This window comes from Salvia miltiorrhiza, chromosome 4 (assembly GCF_028751815.1).
Source record: "Salvia miltiorrhiza cultivar Shanhuang (shh) chromosome 4, IMPLAD_Smil_shh, whole genome shotgun sequence".
NCBI classification, from domain to species: domain Eukaryota; kingdom Viridiplantae; phylum Streptophyta; class Magnoliopsida; order Lamiales; family Lamiaceae; genus Salvia; species Salvia miltiorrhiza.
In genome coordinates, this window is record NC_080390.1 from 38,129,260 (window position 1) to 38,151,614 (window position 22,355).

At 34.6% G+C, this 22,355-nt stretch overlaps 1 protein-coding gene across 1 annotated transcript; it reads left to right on the top strand.

Annotated features, from left to right (window-relative positions):
• The first annotated feature begins 16 nt into the window (after positions 1 to 16).
• LOC131021499 (probable RNA-dependent RNA polymerase 5) lies at positions 17 to 18,279 on the top strand. The gene is given in 21 exon segments (XM_057950713.1): positions 17 to 516; positions 907 to 1,096; positions 1,177 to 1,315; positions 3,878 to 3,952; positions 4,187 to 4,330; positions 4,332 to 4,344; positions 6,043 to 6,098; positions 6,100 to 6,257; positions 6,338 to 6,425; positions 6,549 to 6,575; positions 6,577 to 6,693; positions 7,643 to 7,714; positions 9,542 to 9,654; positions 10,223 to 10,371; positions 10,587 to 10,812; positions 11,154 to 11,379; positions 14,138 to 14,280; positions 15,730 to 15,892; positions 17,047 to 17,191; positions 17,587 to 17,750; positions 17,826 to 18,279. Coding segments are annotated over 21 exon segments (3,003 nt in total). The 5' UTR covers positions 17 to 170; the 3' UTR covers positions 18,075 to 18,279.
• Positions 18,280 to 22,355: the final 4,076 nt, after the last annotated feature.

Here is a 22,355-nt window from a genome sequence, read left to right on the forward strand (position 1 = left end):
CAAATACTACTATATGCAAAAGATTGCGCAATCTACTTACATCAACTCTCGACGCGACAACTCGAAAAATATTTAAAAGCGGGAAACTCTATGTAAGCATTTCATTTCAAGCTCACTCCGCTGATCACACTCCACCACCCTCTCCCTCTCTCAGAAACTCAAAAACAAAAATGGAGGCAAAGAAGCAGAAGATGGATGGCTCCTCTCATGAAGACGTTCGTCTACCGGAGTCCGTAGAAGCGGCCATCGAAAGAATTACAGTGGAAAAGCAGCAGCCGCCGCTGCCGCGGAATAGTGACGTCAGAAAAATGCTGCGGGAGATCGGCGAGCAGCCATCCTTGAAGCTTCTCAACATCATTCACTCCTCCAAGACTCCAATTAAAAGCTTCGGTGGCTTCGTCTCTAAGTTGGTCCGGACTTACTATCCAAATCAGGCGGCCGCAATTCCCAGCCCCTACAAGTCCCCCCCTCCCACCATCTACTCGCCCTCCTCCATTTCTCCCAACGTTGCTCGCAGTAATTTTTTTCATTTTTTTTTCTTCTCTCATCTACTTATCTTTTTTACCTCTTTGTTCTGTGCTGTGTTTTCAGTGTTTCAATTGTTTCTCGTAGGCTCCCTGCCTTATTTTGCTGCCTAGAATTCTCTTTGCATGATTGCTGTGTCATATTGGGAATGCTAACATTTTCAAAATCTTAGCTCTTCTTCATACTTACTGCTCAGGGGTGGACGCAGGGGCTGTATTTTAAAATTTCGAGCTCGAGATTTTTAGGAGACAATTGTCGTTGATTCCTTTTGATGATTAGGGTGTTTTACTTCTCCTCTTGATGCTAGAAAACAGAAACTGCTAGCCCTTTTCCCGTTCTCTATTATTGTGTTGTTAATGTCGACAATTTTGTCATGTTCAGATGGTGAAAGTTTGCAGTCCTCCTTATCTAATCTTCAAGGGACAGGCTTTCAAAATATAAGTTGTCAGCTATCTTTTGAAGATGAGGCTCTGGAAAGCAGGAACGAGTCTATGGCAATTAGTCCACAGTTGTTGACCCTGAACAAACTCGAATTTAGGAAATTATTTTTGCTGTTAAGCTACGCCAATGGGTTAGTTTTAATTTTTCTTGTGTCATGTTGTCTGGTGCATTCATAGTTATTGAACTTGAAAAACGTACTTGACATCACAGGCAGAAGTTGGAAGATGTCCTAACCACAGAAGAAGCTAATCAAGTCTATGCTAACAAAGCTCTTCCTATGCCTGAGTTTGAACGCCTTATTTGGAACAAATTTGGTTACAGATACTGCAATGGACTGGATCGCAGTCAGGTGAGTTATGGAATATGTGAAAAGCAGCAATGTAATCTGGTTTTTTGGGATTACTCATTACAATTTAGGTTAACTAGTATCCAAGAATAAAGGAATATAGGTATCAGTTTATTCATATGAATCTATTTGTTATTTTTGCTCCTAAATATCACAATGTGGTTAATTCCTTTCTTGCTAGATATACATTTTTTCCCCTCGATAGTCGATTGTGAAAGATATGAGATCAGTGAGATCCATTTGTCACATTCTACATGGTAACAGAGCACCCTATGAAAAATCTCAACTTTGATTGTTTAACCCATTCTCCAATGACCAAATATGGCATGACCACAAAAAAATAAACTTGTCTCCATCAAAAGCATTGTTAGAGATTGAATCTCTAGTGCCTGACAACCATGGAGATCATACAACATTCCCCTTCCTGTTTGATAGAGTCAATTCGTGATTTCCGTTAATTCTACGAATTCTTCCTATAAAAAATTATTCTAACCACCAAAAATTATGAGTTTCAACTCCTTTAATTACTAATAACCTAGACACTTAGTAATAAAAATTAAAATGATTATATATTTATATGAAACAAAAGAAGAAATGTAATAGGTACAAGTATGTTTACCTTAGAAACAAACGATAATTAGGACAGAATGAAACATAACAAATGAGATTATGAGTAAACTTGCTCACATAAACAAATCAATGAGAGTTGAGATAGGCTATGTACGAATGGTAAGGATAGTGACAGTGTAGGATTAATTGTTCCCCAAACCATTAAAACACATTTAACAGTCATGTGATGTGTGGCACCAGAATCAATTCCGCATTTGGAAGAGGAGGAAGCAATGCATGTATTGGGTTTACCTGACTTGGTAGCCTATTATTGAAATTGAAACAACTTGGCATACTCATTAGTTGTTAGCAGACTAGGCCTTCTTATACACAATTTCAGACAATATCCTTTTGTAGAGCAGAAAAGTGTAGATTGTATATTCACATGAAGAGGGCCTCCCATATATATAGAGAGTAGAGAACTAGAGTTACAGCTAGGTTAAATATAATCGTAAAATAACAATAGATAGACAAGGATAACTAGATGCAAATATATTCTACCCCACCTTTGATATGGCCACACTTGTGACAATAGTTAAATTCCATCTCTCTTGGACACTGTCCACAAGTACCCTTATTCCTACCACTATTCCTTATTGTGGCTTCCCGGGCTCATAGGTAGTATTATGACATAAAAACACTGTTGGGCTCTACAGTCTGGACACATGTCATATGTTCAGTGCGAAGGAAACTAGTGAAAGCCTGCATTAAAGAAGGGATGTGTGAATCAGACAGAATATGTCACTTAGCAATCTTGTTAAGTGGAGCATTGAGTGTGATGTACAATTATATCGGTACTAAAAGGTATCAACATATTGAGTTTATTTTACATCTTCTTGAACTCCATGAAATAAGAAGTCTCGTTACTTTTTCTCTGACATGTAAAAAGCACACGCCATAAATACGAAAGATATTTTCTTTCCCAGAATACATAAATTCATGATACGTCATCAATGCTTTGACTGTCCTACATCACCTTCCAACCACCTTACTTCTTAACTAAACGAGCATCCTCTCTTTGCCAAGATGCTATTGAAATATCAGTAGCCGGGTTATCAGTAATATAATAACCCGTAGAGACACTTAAACAGATACATTTCAACAGTCTGACGCTAGTTAAATAATTCATAGCATTCATCTCTCTGTGTCCCGTGATTCTTGTCGTCATGGGTACCAAATCAAACACCATGGTGTTTTTCTTCGACATATCTCACCATATTGAAATAAATGTGAAAAATCCCAAACAAAAAACCAAACCTGTAACTGGAGGGGATCCCACACACCACCTTGGTGCTGACCCAAACAAGGTACAAACGACTTATATGTGATGTTGAACATAACCAGTCAGAGCAAATTCCAGAAAGACATGTACATGCACCTTCATGTGCTGGTCGACAAAAAGTGTGCAAGGAAATCTAGGAGTCAAATATCTGTTGCTGATCGATTGGCGGATGGCAAAGGGCAAACCTCCCTGGGCCCGCGGTGTCGACATCTTAGGCAACTAATAGAAATTGGCAGTTCTAAGTTTTTTATGACAGCCCAGATTTTGCCCTGGATTTCGGACTGCCCAGATTATTTTTTGTTTAGCAAACCCTAGGATCGGATTGCTCTAATACCATGTAATGAATGTGCCATCTACACATGTGTATATACAAGAATTACCTTTTCTAGGAAAGGAGTTCATGTAAATGAAGCCAGTCTCTAGCAATTCTTAAGTGGAAGAAAGTGGTATTTAATTAAGTTTTGAATATTTAGATTCTTGATGTTGAGACCTTGATCTGTTTTCCTCATCTCTTTTCTGTTTGATATTTTGAGTTTGAGAATGAAATGCTTAAATGATCACACAGTTTATAACCTTCCATGTGTGTTTTGGTGTTAAGTTAGCATTTTTGTATAAGCTCTTAATTGCTAATCATGTATGAACTCTATATCATTCATTTTGCTTTCTTCATTCAGCATCTTGATTGGGATTCAGGGAAAACCCATATCTATTACTGCCATGTTAACCCAGATGGAAGTTACTCTTTCAAGGTCAGTCCTAAACTTTATGTCTTTTAATGTATGGACTTCTTTATCCAATGTTGAAAAGTGAGTATGTTTGCATAATGACATATTTTACCAATCCTAAATGACAGAAGTTCAAAAGTGTTTTGGACTTTCGTAAACTTGAAACAACGACTTTGTATGTTTATTAGAATATTTTAGATTGCATCTGGACTTTGTTATAGTAATTCTTCTTATTGCCATATCTTTTATTTAATACAGGGGCCATATCTTAATAGTTCGAGAACACACCTGCAAAGATCATTAGGAGACGATAATGTACTGACAGTCAAGTTTCTAGCGAAAGAAATATATCCGGCGGCACGCAAAATTGTTGAAGAAGGACTCATTGTCGGTCTGAGGCAGTTACCGTTTTTTTGGTGATTATTCTATTTACATTTCTAGACTCATAAGTATTTTGCCTAGGATTTCTCATAAGAATATCTAATATCATGTGGAGCATTTAGCAATAATATTTTATTTCATAATGACTATGCTATTTCATATTGTATTGAAATTTTAATTATGAAATAGAGATATAAAATGATTTTATGCTGAATATTCATCAATTAAATTATAATTAATACTCCCTCCGTCCCCTAAAAACATGTGCAATTTGCCATTTTGGTACGTCCCTGAGATGAGAACATCCAGTTTTCATTTTTGGGCACCGATCCACTCACAACAAAGTGGGACCCCTTCTCCACTCACAACACTTACCAAACATTTCTTAAAACCTGGTCATCAAAAGTGCCACATGTTTTTAGGGGACGGATAAAGTACTATTTAATCTTTTCCCGTTAGTAAAAGTTATGTTTACTTTTTTTTAAGGACCAGTTGATGTATTGAGCTCTATTTCCATAAAATGTGATAATAAAATAGTTTAATTTTTTTAATAATTTTTAAATTGAATTGTTATTAATAGTGTAAACCACCCAACAGTTTGTTTTATTTCAATTGTTACTTGTACATTTAAATTTTGTTTTGGCAAGTCTTTGTGCGTCTACCTTTTGTTCAATAAGTCCTTTTTCTATTGACTTTGTTGATGGTTTAGGCAAATCCATTAAAATTAACACCTGGTCCATCAGGATATGAAATATAAAAGTAGAGAGATTTACAAGTAACCTATTGAAACAAAGAAGCATATGGACCTACAAATGTCTTTTGCCTAAGTTGAATAAAAATATATCCATATTACTTTGTCAATGTGTATAACCTTTTTTAACTGTTAATATAAGAAGAAATGAACAAGAGAATGGCTTGAAGTATGTCAGATCTCATTATGATCACATATCTTGATTCTAGAGGCTTTAGGTATCTCAAATTATGTTGTTACATTAGAAAGATGTTGACCGTTGTTATTATAATCTTTCCCACTATTTATGATGTAATTTTCTCATGCTAGTTGATAACAAGGGAAAAGTGCCAAATAAGTATCCAACTAATGACCCATTTTGCAATCTCAACACCATTTTAAAAGGTTGGCAATTAAATATTCAATCTCTATTTTTCTATTTTTTTTTTCAATTGGAACTCAGCCCATTTCTGGCAATGCCAAATACATCAAAATATTCCTCTTTCCAAGGATATCAAAGCCTGAAAACTAATTGCAAGAATCACATTCTATTTTGGCGATAAAAACCCTGAAAATGCTTATGATGAACTCAACTTCCATGTTGAAAATCTACCTTCGCTAGTTGCTTTCAGTCCTTGATTCGATCACTAAACTACTCCATTCTGTGAGGTCAATCTTTCCCCTCAAGGAATTGTCGAAAACGAGAAGTAAAATGGCCGGGAAACCCGCTGCCTTAAAGTCCAAACTCATCGGAAATACTAGCTAGTTTTGCAAAAAAATATATAGCCTGTGTACATTATTGCCAGCTTTTAAAGTGGTGTTGAAATTGCAAAGTGGGTTATAGTTCGTGATTTATTTGGCAGTTTTCAACGAAGTCTTGTGTTACTTTGCATGAGTGGGCAGCTTTACATTTTGTTATCTTTGGGGAGTTCTTCACTGTCAAATATGGGTGATATAATTTATCTTCAATTGTTTAATGATCTCTATGGTGGGTGTTATACAGTGTTCAAAGATGAACAGAAGAAGGCAAAGAAAAGCCAAGCTGAGGACAATAAGTCTTACTCACTCTGCTGTGAAGTGTTATTTTGTCCATTTAGACTCTATTTCGTCCAATGATCATGAGGAAGATTATGTTTTGTTTCGAAAATCAGTCAGTGAAGCAAGGCGCCTCTTCATGCATATACACACACTGTCAACCATAGAAAAGTACATGGCCAGGTTGATACTATCAATATATATTTCCCTTTATGGTTCATATCTGTTTAGAGCTTAATTCTTGTTATTTTGATGCCCTTCAGACTTTCCTTGATTCTATCAAAGACTACAAGGATTGATCTTGATTTTGCTGCTATCATAGTGGAGATAATCGAAGATATACCTTTCCAAGTATGAATGTTGTGTTTCAGTTCAATTTTTGTATGTTCAGCTCAATGACTGAGCTCAAAATTTCTTATCACATATACGAGTTGCATAACATTACAATTTATCTTTCTTGTTCCATATGTTTAGGATGATAATGGCTCTATTATTCGTGATTGAGGATGGAAAGCCTATCTTACATACTGATGGTACTGGATATATCTCCCAAGACTTGGCAATGAAGTGTTCGAAAGATTTCTATGCCTCAATGCATAATACAAACAGTACTTTTGAGGTTAGTAAACAGTACTTTTGGAGGTAAGTAATTTGACTTTCTTTTTGTAGAACTTTTCTATTTTGTTCTGTCCTGAAGGGAAATTGGCACAGTTAGTTGAGTATTTCAACTATTTTTAATTTGTGATGTGTGGACCTTGTGTCCTAAAAAATGCTGCATCCAAGTACCGTGGTTTAAGCAAAGAGTTTATCATTAAAGCCACATATCTTTATTATTTCCTTCTGCTTCTGATCTGTCGTTTCATGTTTTCTCTCTTTAGACCATCATTTTTAATTGGACACTGGATAATTTGTTTATCTTGTTTGTTGATGTCTTGACTTTCTGGATAATTGGTTTATCTAGTTTGTTGGTGCCTTTGACCATGAAAGAATCAGTAGCATGTAAACACTAGCATAGCAAATTGGCTGTTTATTAACTCAATTTTATGAAATCTCCCTGCTGCTTCATTTTCTTTTCTTGGATGGGCCTGGCTGATACGAAAGCTTTCACCCTTCTTGTTTTTATTTCTCTCTGCTTTGTTTTCACCTGGTGAATCTGTGCATTACTCTTTAATTTCCCATGGTTTTTGCATTATTAAACTTAATGTTTCCTCACAGGTGTTTGATGACTCCTTGTATAGCTAATGTTTTCCATACCAGATCTTGAAGCAGTTTTGCTACATTATCTCATACTTCAGTGCACTTCATCTCATAATATAATTGCTTAATCATGATAAATTCTAAAGGACAATCACACTTAAGGAATTAAAGGTGGAAAAATTCATGGTGTCCTTTATATGAATGAAAAAACTAGTAAACTCAAAGTAACTTATCTATGTTTTGTAGTTCTAGCTTCTGGCACTTTTATTTACCACAAAAAGTTTCTTGTTAGATGGGTTTGACAATTTTTTAATTCAGCATTCTCTATGCTCATATTCTTAGCTATTTTTTATTTGGTTTCAATCTTTCAGCCTCTACTAATTCAATGCCGTTTGTTTCATGATGGCTATGCTGTCAAGGGAACTCTTCTAGTAAATAGAAAGGTAATCATATTTCAAGTCTTTGTATGTAAAATTTCTCACTTTTTGAATCAAATCTATTGGTATATGATTATGATACTAGTTGAATGAGCTGTTCTACAAACAACTAATTTCATTTGAGGGAGCGGAAACATAAGTAGCTTCCAGAATAACACCTCCACTGATGGCCTTTCTTTTTTTGCTAATTTGGAAAATAATCAGGCCTTCTTTGCCATGGACTTCTCTTCAATGAGTGGTCTGCTGTCCGATGTATGTGCAAGCCTCCCATGTGTGACATGCCAAAAAAAGCTTTCCAGATGTCTTTGTAATTTCAAATTGGTGCCTTTTATTTGGTTTTGCTTGATACCGAGGATCTGGATTCTACTTTTCTTTGTTGTCCGTTCTCTGTAAAATTTGTGAAATAGCTGGGTGTTAAAAGAGCTGGAAGCCTGAGGCTGCTTTTGGTTATGCTTTATGATGATTTTTTTTTTGATTAAATCCTGGAAAGTTTGTGAGCAAATGGTAAAGCAGTCAGGAATTATGGGGAGTGATTATCCCTAGAGTCGTGTTAGTCTCTTTGGTTTGGAAGCAAATTTATATGGTGTTTGGTTCTGCTTAGTTTAAAGAGCTTATAAGCTCACTCCAACATCTTATAAAATGTTTCAAGAGCTTATAAGATGTAAGGTCTGAATAATTGAGCTTTTAAGCTAGAGAGAGAATTGTGAGTTAGAAAGAAAATCCTTATTAGAGAGAGAAATTTGAGAGAGATTAAATTGGAAGGGCATACGATGAAAATAACAAACCATAGTGAGGTCATTTTTGTAAAATGGTTGTTGCTTATAAGATTATGAAAAAATAATTGGACTCGAAGAACTTATTTTTTTGGGAGCTTATTTTTACAGCATATAAGCTGTTTAGGAGCTTATTTTGTCAAACACTTCTCAAGAGCTTATTAGCTCCTAAACAACTTATAAGCTATTTCAAAGAGCTTATAAGCTCATCCAAACCCCCCCCTTAATCTTGGGTCACTCGGTGGTTTCAAATTGTAGGGTTTTCAAAGTTTCAGATTTAAAAAGTTCTCTATACTAAAGCTAATGTAAAGAAGTGATGTAGAAATTAGCATGTCCACATCCAATACGAGAACATAAATTAATAAAAACATATCCAAAGCTTGTAGAAGGCTTGAATGAACTTACTTTTTTGGGAGCTTATTTTCACAGCTGTTTAGGAGCTTATTTTGCCAAACACTTCTCAAGAACTTATAAGCTCAGCCAAGACCCCCCCCCCCCCAATCTTGGGTCACTCTGGTGGTTTCAAATTGTAGGGCTTTCGAAGTTTCCTTGCAGGAGTTGTGTTGTATAGTTCGTTTTGTTTTTCTTTATTTGGGTTCCTCATCCTACTGTATCACAAATCACAATAAAAAGAGGATCACCATGGTAGATATCTTTTTCATAGATTTATTTACTATTTAGTTTTGCAATGAGCTATGTTACGATATCCCACATTGGTTCCACATAAAATTGTGGAATGGTATATAACCTTTACCTTTGACCATGGTTTTGGGTTATGCTTAATAATTTGGTCTGACCTACCCGGATCCAGACTTTTACGAAGGCGACCTGCCTGGGTCAACCGAAGGCTCCCCAGGGTGAGAGCCGTCTGTGGATGTCCAGGCTTATTAACATTCTAGTCTCCTTTGTCTCTCATAATATTGTGCCTTTGTAACTTTAGTATTAAGATAACGATCTATTATTCCAGTGGATGTATGAGGCGCTGCTAGTCAGAAGTGTTTGTTTTGTTCTCTTAAATTTTTGATCCATTTCTTTTTCTTCTGGCAATCAATTGCTATAGCTTGAACCTGGAAGAATTCAGATTAGACCATCCATGATTAAGGTGGAAAAGGACCACTCAATGGAGAGTGAAGAAATTTTGAAGTTCAATTCTCTGGAGATTAACACAATTAGGTATCTTCCATGATGATTCAATTTTTATACTTTGCTTGCATTTTTCCCTTGATGATGCAAAGATGCTTCATAAGAATGGCAGCTTCTAAATAACTGTATGTATTGAGTTAACTAGCAGGACAGATGTGATGCTACTGGGATTGTCTATCACCATATGTATTAGAAACTTTAATGATCTCAATTTAACACAATAAAACCTCCAAATTACAATTCTTGTATTTCTGTAAACATGTTAGAAATCTCATAAGGCTTTTATGTTTTTTTCTAAACACTGTTATGAAGATAAACATCCAGTCAGGTTTCTTTACTTGTTATAATTGGATTCTACTTTGAATTCTTGACTAAGCATTTGGATTCTGGACTGGCTTAGGTACTTTAACCAGGAGTTCTATTTTAGTTGATTTATCACTGTTTTGTACTATATTGTTCAGTTAAGGAAGCCAATGAGCTTCTCTGTCTTGTTAAGTGGAGAGTTCTATTTCATATGATGATAGACTGATCCTCGTCAATGAACCAACGTCCATTTCTCCTTGGGAAATATTTGCTAATTCATATCTTCATCTATCAGCCGGAGACCGAACCGGAATTTTCTTTCAAAATATTTGATTTCTCTGCTGAGCTATGGAGGGGTTCCTCAAGAGTTCTTTCTGAATTTACTGTTTAAAGCTTTAGAAGAGACACAAAATGTCTACTCCAATAGGCGTGTGGCTTTGAGAGGTACTTCTTGAATATTCTTTCTTAATTATGACCTAATAGCCTGTTATCACGTTTCTCGCTTGCTCAATTTTCTCAAATGGGTTAATATTTCCTAATTCTGTCCTTCAGATTTTAGCAACTGGCATCTTGTTTCTTTCCATAGCATAACTGTATCTTATTGATTCATGTGCATTGCTGCAACTTGTTTGTTCATGAAAACATGGTTCTCCTTGCAGTTGCTTCCCACCATGATGACTGGGATTTAGGTTTAATGGCACAGAGAATGATTTGTTGTGGAATACCTCTTGATGAACCGTATCTCCAACATTGTCTTTCGAAATTGGAAAGTAGCCAGAAAAAAAAACTTAAAGAGGGCAGGATACCAGTGGACGAAAGCTGTTATTTGATGGGAACTGCCGATCCTACTGGTGTATTACATAATGATGAAGTCTGTGTTATACTGTATGTAAAAGTGCTTTTGCTAATTACACTTTCTTCACAATATTTGGTCCCTGGGGCTGCATTTGACTTTCGATTGTTGCATTGCAAGTTTCATATTGTGATCATGTTTTTTGGGGGATATGATTCAGTCATCCTGCACGTTACTTTTTTTAGGCAACTGAGGCAAAAGTAGTAGGTATCTCGAAGAAATCGAAACACTTTTGCCTTCAACTTGAATTTAGACGTGTACATTATCACTCTTTAAACACTTTGCTTCTCCTGATATCTTATTTTCAGTTCTTCCCTTAATTTCTGTCAAGATGATTTGATTTATTCTCGTTGATGACTTATTCTTTGTGCAGTGATAGCGGTCAAATATCAGGGAAGGTATTAGTATACAGGAATCCTGGAATGCATTTTGGAGATATTCATGTAATGGAGGCTGTGTATGTTAAAGAACTGGAAGAATTTATCGGCAATGCCAAGTATGGCATTTTCTTCTCAACCAAAGGCCAGAGGTCAGCGGCTTATGAAATCGCAACTGGTGATTTTGATGGTGACACCTATTGGGTTTCGAGAAACCCTGAGGTTAACATCTATCACTTCTGCTCCCCCCCCCCCCCCCCCCCATATTGACAGATAGAACTGCAGTGCATAGTTCTGTGAAATCAAAGATGTTTTGAACCGAAGGAATGAAACAAGTTGCAAAACCTGTGTAGGCAAGTGGAGCGATGAGGTTTTGTTAATGTTGTTTTTAATGTTTTTAAGTTATTGAAAAAGCTGTGGTTTTACATTTTTTTCATTAGTTCTTTGTTACCCTTAGCTCAGGATATATATATTTCCTAGTTTTATTAGGTTTCCTATTTCTCAAGGTTTATTAGGCAATGCTAAGTTATATATAAACCTATTACATGCTTGTTTGGAATAATAGAGTGAAGGCAAGTTATACATAAATTGATAGCTGTGTGTGTGCGTGTGGCTGTCTATTCTCCCCGTTTAGAATTCCATCCATCTAAATTCATGAGTTTATCTGAAGAATTATAGGCGATGTGGTGTTTGTTCCCTACTTTAGTATAGTCAAGTACTTTTTAGTTTCCATTCATGTTCACATATCGTAGAAGGAAAGATCTTCCACCCAGTCAGTTTAGTCTGGTGGCATAATTAGGGGCGGTATTAGAGTTAATGCTTGACTTGATTTAGTAATAATGCTACTAATTTATATGCTTGATTAGACTTATTATTTGTTATCTGGCTAGAATGAAACTCAGCCTTTTGACAGAGAATGGAAGGCAACAGTTTCCTGCTTCAAACTGGGCGGATCCTTATAGCTGGGCCATGCTGGGAGGAATCCCAAGGAAATGGATGGATCCCAGAGTTGTCTTCTTTGTTTACTTTAGTCAGAAAATTATCTGAATAACCATTCCATTGGCTGAGTCATACTTTCTTTGTTGTTTTGGTTCTCAGTTTGATAGATTAAGTGTTATGATGGAAGGTGTTGGGGGTTTAAACACAAGCAAGCTTGAACTTTGAGATCTTTAGGTTGTTATCCATTAATTGATACTGGGTTTTAGCCTATGCTGACTGAGGCTACGCTTGGTGTTGAAGTAGAACTGTATGTAAGGCGATATAACTACCATCTGTTCATTATGATCTCATGCATAAAGCTACCTGGTATGGCACATAGGACTATAGGGCATGTCATGGTATGTAGTGGTAACGTACTGCTCTCAGCAAGCAAGGTTGCAATATTTAAAGCAAGGTTGATAGAGTCAATTGTGAATCTAGAATTATTGACCATATGAAGGAAAATCTAGTTTTAACCCAATTGAGATTTGAGCACAAGATTGGCTACTCCCTTTGTTCAATTACTTGTTTTGGACATAGTTGGAATTTCTGTAGGCTCTAGGCTTTCAGTGGCCCCTTGGTCATTGTTGGATTTTGTGGTATCCTTTGGCTCATATTCTAAATCCATGTAGGGATGCTATTCATGCTATTTGTGGCATGCTCATTATATGGACCTTAACACCAAGGGGTGTTCTTTCAAATATAGTGAGACGTGTCTCTCTTGACATAATTAAATTCTTGGCTACCACAATACTTGCCAGTAGTGACATTGATGAGGAGGATCACAAAGGTTGCATTTTGAGGATCACAAATACAGTCCAATTAGTTCAATTCTGCCATGAGGTTATTTTGCACTGAGATTGGAGTTGATAAGAATCCACGACTAATATTTAAAGAGTTGCTAGTGAATTAGTTAGGGTTATGCTGGGATTAATCTTGTACGTAATTGGCAAAATTTCTGGGAAGTTAATAGTGAATAGACCTCACCGAATCATTCTAGTTCTTCTCTATTCCTTCTTCTTTGATTATATAATCATCCGTCTGTGGTGCTGATTGTTAAAAATTGTGATTGCAAAATATAGCATATTATGTAGTATCTCAATCAGTGGAGGAGCCAACTTCAGTCCAATCACATTGGGTGTGTGTGAATAGGGCTGGTAATCTTTGACACGATACGAATGCGTACAAAATTATCGTGTTCGTGTTGGATTCGTGTTGTTTTCGTATACCACAATACTCTTTTATTATTATTATTATTATTATTATTATTATTGTTGTTGTTGTTGTTGTTGTTGTTGTTGTTGTTGTTGTTGTTGTTGTTGTTGTTGTTGTTGTTGTTGTTGTTGTTGTTGTCCCTCGTATTCATATCATGCTCGTGTCCGTGGCTGTAAAAATTATGTATCGTGATCGTGTTTGATCTTGTTGTGTCATGTCGTTATTGTGTTGACATGAAAATGACCGACCCGACGTGCACGTATTGCCAGCCCTATATGTGAACTGCTAGTAATCAAGATAATTTAGTATGAAAATTAAGTGGGGCGGTCCTGTGGACTATAATGTTACATTAAGTCAATTATCTACATTGGTCACAAGTCACAACCCTAAGGAATTGGCAGCCTGGCTTTTGTCCAATCATCACATTGTTAAGAAACTAATAGGCAAGCTTCAAGTGGGAGCTATGCACTCACTGACTTCACTGGGACAGCTGACAGTCATTACTCATTAGCAGCCAGACTAATAAAGATTCATTTTTGTTTGTCCTATTCCTTAGTTTCCTTTTGAGAAATTATGTTTAGGTAGTTTATGTATCTTACAGGGATTTTTTTATTACGATTTTATGTACTTAGAAGCCTAAGAATAATAACATCAGAGTTATGTTCAAGTTGTTATAACTTATAATTAGTATAACTGATTATTGTTAGTTTTTATATATATTAGTAAAATGTGGAAATTGTTTAAAATTTTGTCTTTACATTTTTAATTTTTTTTTCATGCCTTGCAGCTATTGACATTTTTTAAAGCAAGTGAACCATGGAAACGTGTGTACCCAGCGCCAGATGCTGAGAAGAGAGATCCACGGAAATTTTCAAGTTCGGAGTTAGAACATGAACTTTTTCAACTATTCCTCGACTCTAGGACACCAAGGTATTCACTTTTGATCATAGATGGGAGTATCTTTATGATGTGTGCTTGTGCTTGTTAATTAGCTCTATAAAGTAGTCTGTGCACATTCTATGAATTTGTATTTCAATTAGAATGATACAGAAACTATCTTTTTGGAGCATGTTGAAATGCTTTTGCATTTACAAAATTTAAGACCAACCCCAGTGCTGCACTAAACCACCAATTTGGTGCTGTTATAACGCCATTTCACTCGAGCCACACACTAAGTTTGGTGCTGGCTTGAATGGAATATTTTAGAGAGTATGTTTTTATTCGCATATTGGTAATTAGGCGTGAATGGAATATTTTGGACAACATTTTTTTGGTTGGTATTTGGTGAGGGTGGTTGGAGTTGAGAATTTTTTTGGAGCTCAAATTGGATCAGTTTGGTGTAAAATCCACATCAAAAATATCCCTATGCATTGGAGATGCTCTGAGTGAGCATATTCTCGCATGCCATATAATTCATGTTCTGAGAGTGGAAAAATACATTTGTGTGTCTCGATATATATTATGTCGTCTACATTTCACCCCTTACTTTAGTATTCACTCCTTTAGTAGTATTTCTGCATTTGGGTGCAAGTTTCATGAGACTAAAGGAAATTATTCATGATTGGCTTACTTTTGGGAACTGTGCCAGCTTTAGGGGCTGGAACATTGGGAACTCAATGCTGCAAAATTTGTGAGATTGTGACAGTATATATGTATTACGGTCATCCTTGTGACAATGTTTACCAACTTGTTATGTCGATTGAAACATTGATTATTTGAATTTAATTGGAGCTGTTTCTGTTGAATTTTCTTATTAGTATTCATGCAATAAAATTTTCAAAAGTTCAATTCGTCAGCGAGAACAAACCTGCTTGAATAACTTAACGTGCACTACCCTTGTAGATTGTGCCTGTTTATCTTTTTCCACTGCCTATCCTGATTCCAATTAAGAGCACTGTACTGTTCCAATGTTTCTTCACCGCAGAGAGAGAAAGAGAGATTGCCATGCATATGTTTGCAGGTGTCATGCATGAATGGGCATCTTTTTTTTTTTTTAATAAATTACATAAATAAATAAAGAAATTCAAAGACCGTGCAACGGAAGACTCGAACCCAGGACCTCAAGTCTTAGGCATTAACCTCCTACAACTAGGCCAACACATGCACACAATGGGCATCTTTCTTTACATGTGAGTCTATTATGGCCAACATGATGATGCTCACACCTACATGATATTCTCTGAAGTATATTAGGAAATGTATCTATTTTTTTTTTAACTCTCTCTTGAATGAAACTATCGTGCCTCTTTGTCCAGCTAAATACATAGCGTGGGAAGCCAAGCACAGTTGATGCATCGATTACTTGTGTTCACTTTTGGACTGTTGTGTTTGCAGAAATTCTAATATTATTTATTTTGGCTGGCATTTTCCCTGTGCCAGCTACAGCATGGGCACTGCAGCAGATAGCTGGCTCACATATATGGATCGGCTGCTGACTCTAGGTGATGATCGGGCAGCCGAGAAGAATTCTCTGAAAACAAAGATGATTAAGTTGGTTGACATCTACTATGACGCACTAGATGCACCAAAAAGTGGAAAAAAGGTAGATTTTGGTTTACTTTACGTTGTCGTGTGAGCTGCTCCTTTTAGGTAGTGGCTCTTATAGCATTCCCTAAAATGTGTTATTCAGTTTTGTTTGATTTATAATTTGCCCACACTTTATGCTAGTTCAAGATACACTAGAATTTTGCAGTATATCCATTTCCCAGAAAACCCTTGGAAACTATTTAAGCTATCTGCGGTGGATTTTGCATAATTTCTGTGAAGAGCTATGCCTTCGAAGATTTTGGATTTTTCTGATATTAGTTCGTAGTCCAGGGACTTGAATGTAATATAGATTAGTCTGAGTCGTAATAGCGATTCTATTAGTCTCACGCTTCTTCTCTAACGACACCGTTTTGTGCTCATTATTATAAGAGCAGATTAGGTTAGTTAGTTAGTCAGTGTGTGTCGTATTCTTCATCTCTTTCGCGTGAGTCTTGAGAGTTACAGCAGAAGTGAGAGATACACTGTGAAATCCAAGTTGAGTTTCTTGGATTGTTGTACTGATCGTGAGTTCGGTAGATTTCCGGCGATTGAGTAATAAAGCACGTTTGACCCTCCGTGGATGTAGGCTACGGCCGAACCACGTAAATTCGCGTTGTCTTGTTCTTTTCTTGTTCCGATTATATTGCTTCCGATCTTGAGATTGTTTACAATTTCAAAAGCTCCAACTCATGCACGTGGCTAGAGTATATTAAGTCTAGTTTATTGTCTTAATTGCATTAGCTTAAGGACTGGTCTTTGGTAAATTTATGATTTGAGTGATGCTGTCAATTGACAAAGAGTTGATTAAATCTCCATTTCAATTTTGCAGCATTTAAATAACACATATGGTTTACATCAGCAAATATGATAGGCCACTTTTGTTAGTCATCCATGGGTTATGTCGTATGGCTTGTACTTTGTGATAGATCAAAAGAGTCACTCTCGTGTTGGTAATAATTATTAATTTTTGCCAATAACTATTTCGAGGAATATATAGTTAGGAATCATGAAGAGGATTAGTGAGTAATTTGGCTTTATGTTAGGTCTCCCTTGGGGGATATGGGGGATATCCTAGTGTCATTTTACTTCATTGTTCCTTCGTTACCCTTAGATCGCTCACATCTATCTCAGCATGCACCAATAACAAATTTTTGTGTCCTTGGGAAACAGATCAATGTGCCTGATGATTTGAAAGCAGAGTTGTTTCCGCATCATATGGAAAAGGCGATCGAGAATAGCTATCACTCCTCCTCCATATTGGGTCAAATATATGATAATGTACTGGAATTTAATAGTGATGCTGTGTCGAGAAAAGGTGAGTTTTCCTTCAAATCAATCATTGAACTAATGATGAGTAGGTGATTTCATGTTCTTGATTATCCTAGCATATCATTTTATCATGAAGAATTATTTTTTGGTTTCAACCATGATTAAGTCAAAGTAAGTTCTTCTCTGAAAATTGTTATGATTTGTTTCAAACTTGAACTGAGTGAAGCAAGATCTCTTCTTGCAATCCGTGACTCATTTCTTTATCATGAACTATGTCTTGGTTTCATCCGTGAATGATGATGTGAAGTAAGATGACCTCATTCTTGCAAGAAGCATCAGATAGCGGAACAAAATTGCCAGTCTTTGCTCTAACTTGAAAAGTAGGCAAGCATAACAAAATGTTACTTCCCGTTTATGTATTTTTTTCTCTCAACGGTGCAGAAATCTGGAAATTGCCATGCTTTATCATTTCAATCCCCAACGATTATGTCATCAAGTGGAAAGGTAGGTATGACTGCTATCGCGCAGAGATGACAGATGCCCTAAACTCTGTTGGTGACGTCAAGAACGATGCCGCTAATGAAGTGATAAAAAAGTACAAGCAGGTATGATTTTTTTTTTGGCACGAAAAGAATTGTTTTAGAAAAGAAGGCATTTTGAATGAGATATATGAAATGCAGTTGTTGTACGATGCTCCTGATATGGAGGAAAGTGCAAAGGACACCCAAGTGGTCTACGAGGAAGCCCTCGCTATATATCATGTAACATACGACTACGTGGCTAGCCATGGAAATGATGTGCAGAAATGTGGTTTTGCTTGGAAAGTAGCTGGTTCTGCGCTGTGTAATCTCTGTGCCTGGAAATTAGCTGGTCCGAAGGAGACGCCGTTGACGATTTTACCGTCGTTGCTGCGCGACTTGCTCAAGTAAGCAGTATATATATGTAGAATGGGGTTAGTAGTATGAGTTCCTAAGTTGGGCTACCTATGTTAGTTAATCTCCTTGTACCGTTGCTGGCCTTTCAAACTTACCTTCTTCTAAGAAAATGAAAAGCTGTGAACAAAGAGGCACAAGTTTCGTCAACATATTTATTAGTATGTTTTTGGCTCGATTTTGAATTGTGCGCATTAAGACAGTGTTGGACTCTTCATTTGCATTTGTAAATGTAATTTTAAATGAATATATTTGAGTTGAATATTAAAAAAATAAAAAATAATAAAGAACTTATAATAATAATTGATATTATGAAAATGCAAAAAAAAAAAACTTAGAAAATAAAAATAAAAATGAATTGAAAAATAGATTTATTTAAAAAGGATGAGATAATTTTTTTTTTAAAAAAATTAACTTTTAAATAAATGTAACTTTTATAATTTAAATTAAATATTTACATAAAGTATATCCATTACGCGTATGTTATAATTAGTTGAATTTCACAATTTTAGAAAAAAATAAGAAGGTAAAGAAAAAGGAACAAATTATATACTAGTTTATAACTTTAAATGCTCCATTCATCCCTAAAAATTGTGGTTTTGTTACTATATTGGAACGTCCTTGAAAATTGTGATTTTTTTTTTTTGAAATGAAATTGTGGTCTTTCGTCTTTCCTTATTTGGAAATGACCTCACAAACCTTTCCTCTCACTATTTACAAAAAGATGTGAGTTTCAATCTCTACTTATACACAACTATCACACTTTTTCGTAAAATTCGTACAACCACTTTTGGTCCACAATTTTTAGGGACAGAGGAAGTATCATAGATTAGTAAATGTAAAAAGAACCTAATGCTACTTTTTGTCCGTGGTAAATGTATATATATATATATATATATATATATAGGGGCGGTTATACAATAAACCACCCTTATTTTAAGAATTACGAACCAACAAAAATGCATGGATTTTATGTATAACACGCATGAATAAATTGTATAAAGGTGTGAATTGCGAAAAGTAATTTTTTGCTATCTTTGGGATTCGAATTCAGGACCATGAATTTATCTAACAAGGTGATGAATCAACCGTAGATCTTGATGATCTAAGGGCTGAAAATGGTTCCTAATTTATATTTTAAGAAGCGTTCTTATTTTAGCCTTCCCCTATATATATATATATATATATATATATATATATTTGCCAAAGTGGTAGTTGTATGCTAAATATGTTGAATAGACTTTTATATTATTTAGAACTAGTATACGCCCACGTGCGATGCACGACAGACATCAAAATTAAACGATAAATTTAAATAAATAATTAAAAAAAGTGAAATATAAACAACTACAAGTATGTTTTAATAAAATATAATAATTCACATTAATTATTCAATAAAATCCTGAAATCAAAAGTATAAATTTTCAATTTATACAAAGTGTAATGATAATTATTATAGTTATTAAACAAATTTAAAAATTATTCGATGATGAAAATTTGCACTATGCATATATTATTCATCATAATAAATATTTTTATACACAAACATAAAGAAAAAGTCATAATTTTTAATGAAGAGAAAGAAAATAAAATATTTTAAATTTTTCATAACTTGTTAATTTTTGATGATTTTTATACTATATTAAATTTAAGGTGCATATTGATTATTTTTTATGATCAAATTTGATAATGTTTAGAAAATAATTACAATATAAAAAAGTAAAAAGAAAAAATAGTGAAAATTTTGGTGGAAGAAGAGAGAGAAAGTAATGAGACATTACGAATGTCTCTTTTATACTCCATCCGTCCCATTACAAATGTCCTACTTTCTATAATGAGATGTTTCATTACGAATGTCTCATTCCTTTTTTGGCAATATATTCTCTCTTTATACCTAATATTTAAATAATTTCCACCAACCCACTTTATCTATTTTCTACACATTTCTTAATCTTCGTACCCAAAAGTAATGAGACATTTGTAATGGGACGAAGGAAATATATTATATAGATATTATTTACAGATTTTATTTATAAAAATTTGAATCGAATACTCAAATATTCTTGTATTTTCATGAATGCTTGTGAACAATTCGATAATCAATTCAAATACAAATATGAATTGATTTTAGTATTCGAACAACAATTAAATTAAATGCTTCAATATTTTGTGAATATGAATTAAATATTACTTTTTTTTGTTTACTATATTTTTTTTAGTTGCATAAAAAAAGATATAGTTGCACAATATGATATTTTGTTGCATATTTATTTGCTTATTGTTGCACGAATCAGAGTTATTATGCATAGTTCAATGTGTTTTTGTTGCATAACATATTATTTTTGCACATAATATTTTTTAGTTTGCATAGTACAATGCTATGGTTGGTGACACATTATAGTTTTTAAGTTCTATGAATTATTTACGAATTTTATTACTCATATTATTTAATGGTTAGAAAGTGTATTTGCAGAGTTAATTTTTGTGTTTTTTGTTGTTGACCATAATATTGTTGGGTTGTATATGCAAAATATATAGTTGCATAACATGTTTTTGGGTTGCATAATTATTTACCAAATTTTCTTTGAGTTGCATACCATGTTAATTTGTTGCATAATTAATTATTTCATTTTATTTAATGATATGTAGATTTTAGTTGCAGAGTCAATAAGAATTATTGTACAGTTTTAAGTAATACATTAAACTAAGAGGTTAGACACTATTGAATTTTGTGTTGTCTTGTTTAACACCGAGTTAATTGAATTTCATGGTTAGACAAACAAAAGGTGTTGTCATGCATAGTTCAATTAATTTTTGTTGCACATCATATTATGTACATGTTGTGTATACTATAAACCCATTAATGAATTTTACATATATTTTTTTCAATATGTTTAATGAATTGTCATATAAATGATCCAAATAAAATTCATGTAAAAGTTAATAAAATTGTTTAAAAACCACTTGTCATACATAATCATAAAATAAAAGTCAATCCAAAAGTCTAGTGTACATGTAATATTTCAATCCAAAAGTCATCCAAATATCTTTTCCATCTTCTCATTCGGTACGGTCGTGAAATTTTGATAATGGTTACACCCCTCATTACATCATCTTTGACGTAATTATGTGACCACCCTAGTATAGTTGCACAGTATCGTGTACGAAGTCTAACCAGTTGCACGGAGTTTCTCCCATATAAGTTTCCATCTGGTGTAAGAGATATATACCGCTGTTTTTCATGCAAGTTTTGCTACCCCACTTCATATCCACAACAAATTTCTTCGGTTTCATCATCCCTATCTTTTTCATCGATTCTCCACGTATGTGCAAGTATTTTCCAAGTACGTTCGCCTACAAAATCAAATGCAATTAATAATGGAGAAAATTGAGACTAGAGATGAGGAAGGAGTTAATATTGGAGAAAATAATAAAATTAAAGTTAATTTAGGGTAAAAGAACATTGTGCATATGAAAAGGCGTGTAAAAGTTTTTAACATTGAGCATAGAAAAAGTTCGGTCATCGATTTCGAGGAAAAAATTTAATTAATTATATATAGATAATTCTGCTCAAAAATATTTCGGCGGGAAAATTTTGACAGCCAACTTTCCTTTAGTATAATAGATAGATTTTACGTTTTCTCTAGTGAAGATGGATATTTACTTTGCAAAATTGGAGGGCTTGTAACTTTTAGAAATTATTTTGGGTGGTTGGGGGTTATAGGAAAGGTTTTGAATTTAATTTGATTATTATAATTTTTTTTAATTTAGAGTTATGAATTATAGAATAAAAATAGTAAATTTATAATTATTTTTTAATTTTTTGTTTTAATAGGGGCTGTAATGAGAAATGAAAGCTATGAATAAACCAGCCAATCATTTAATTATTAAGCCCACCGACTTTTATTGGCAAAGCCCAAGTTCAATGATTAATTTATACGCATATATAGGCCCAAATCTCTTAAAATCACGGTATCTCTTTTCCAGATTTTAAAGAACACAGAACGTTCTCCTTCTCCAATACGCACTACAACAAAAAACCCTTCTACGTGAAGAACAATCAATCGCACAATCTTCGGTGTCAACTGTTAGTATTTTCGCCTCTTTTCTTTTTTTTAAAGTATTGATTTAGAATTTAATTGGGGACAATGGATGTTGAACGAAAATATTTGTGGTGTTTCTACGTGAAGAGCAATCAATCGCAACAAAGTATTTCTTTTTTTATAGCTAAAGAAATTGTTGGATTCTGTTATAGGGGAAGGCCACACTTCTCCAACG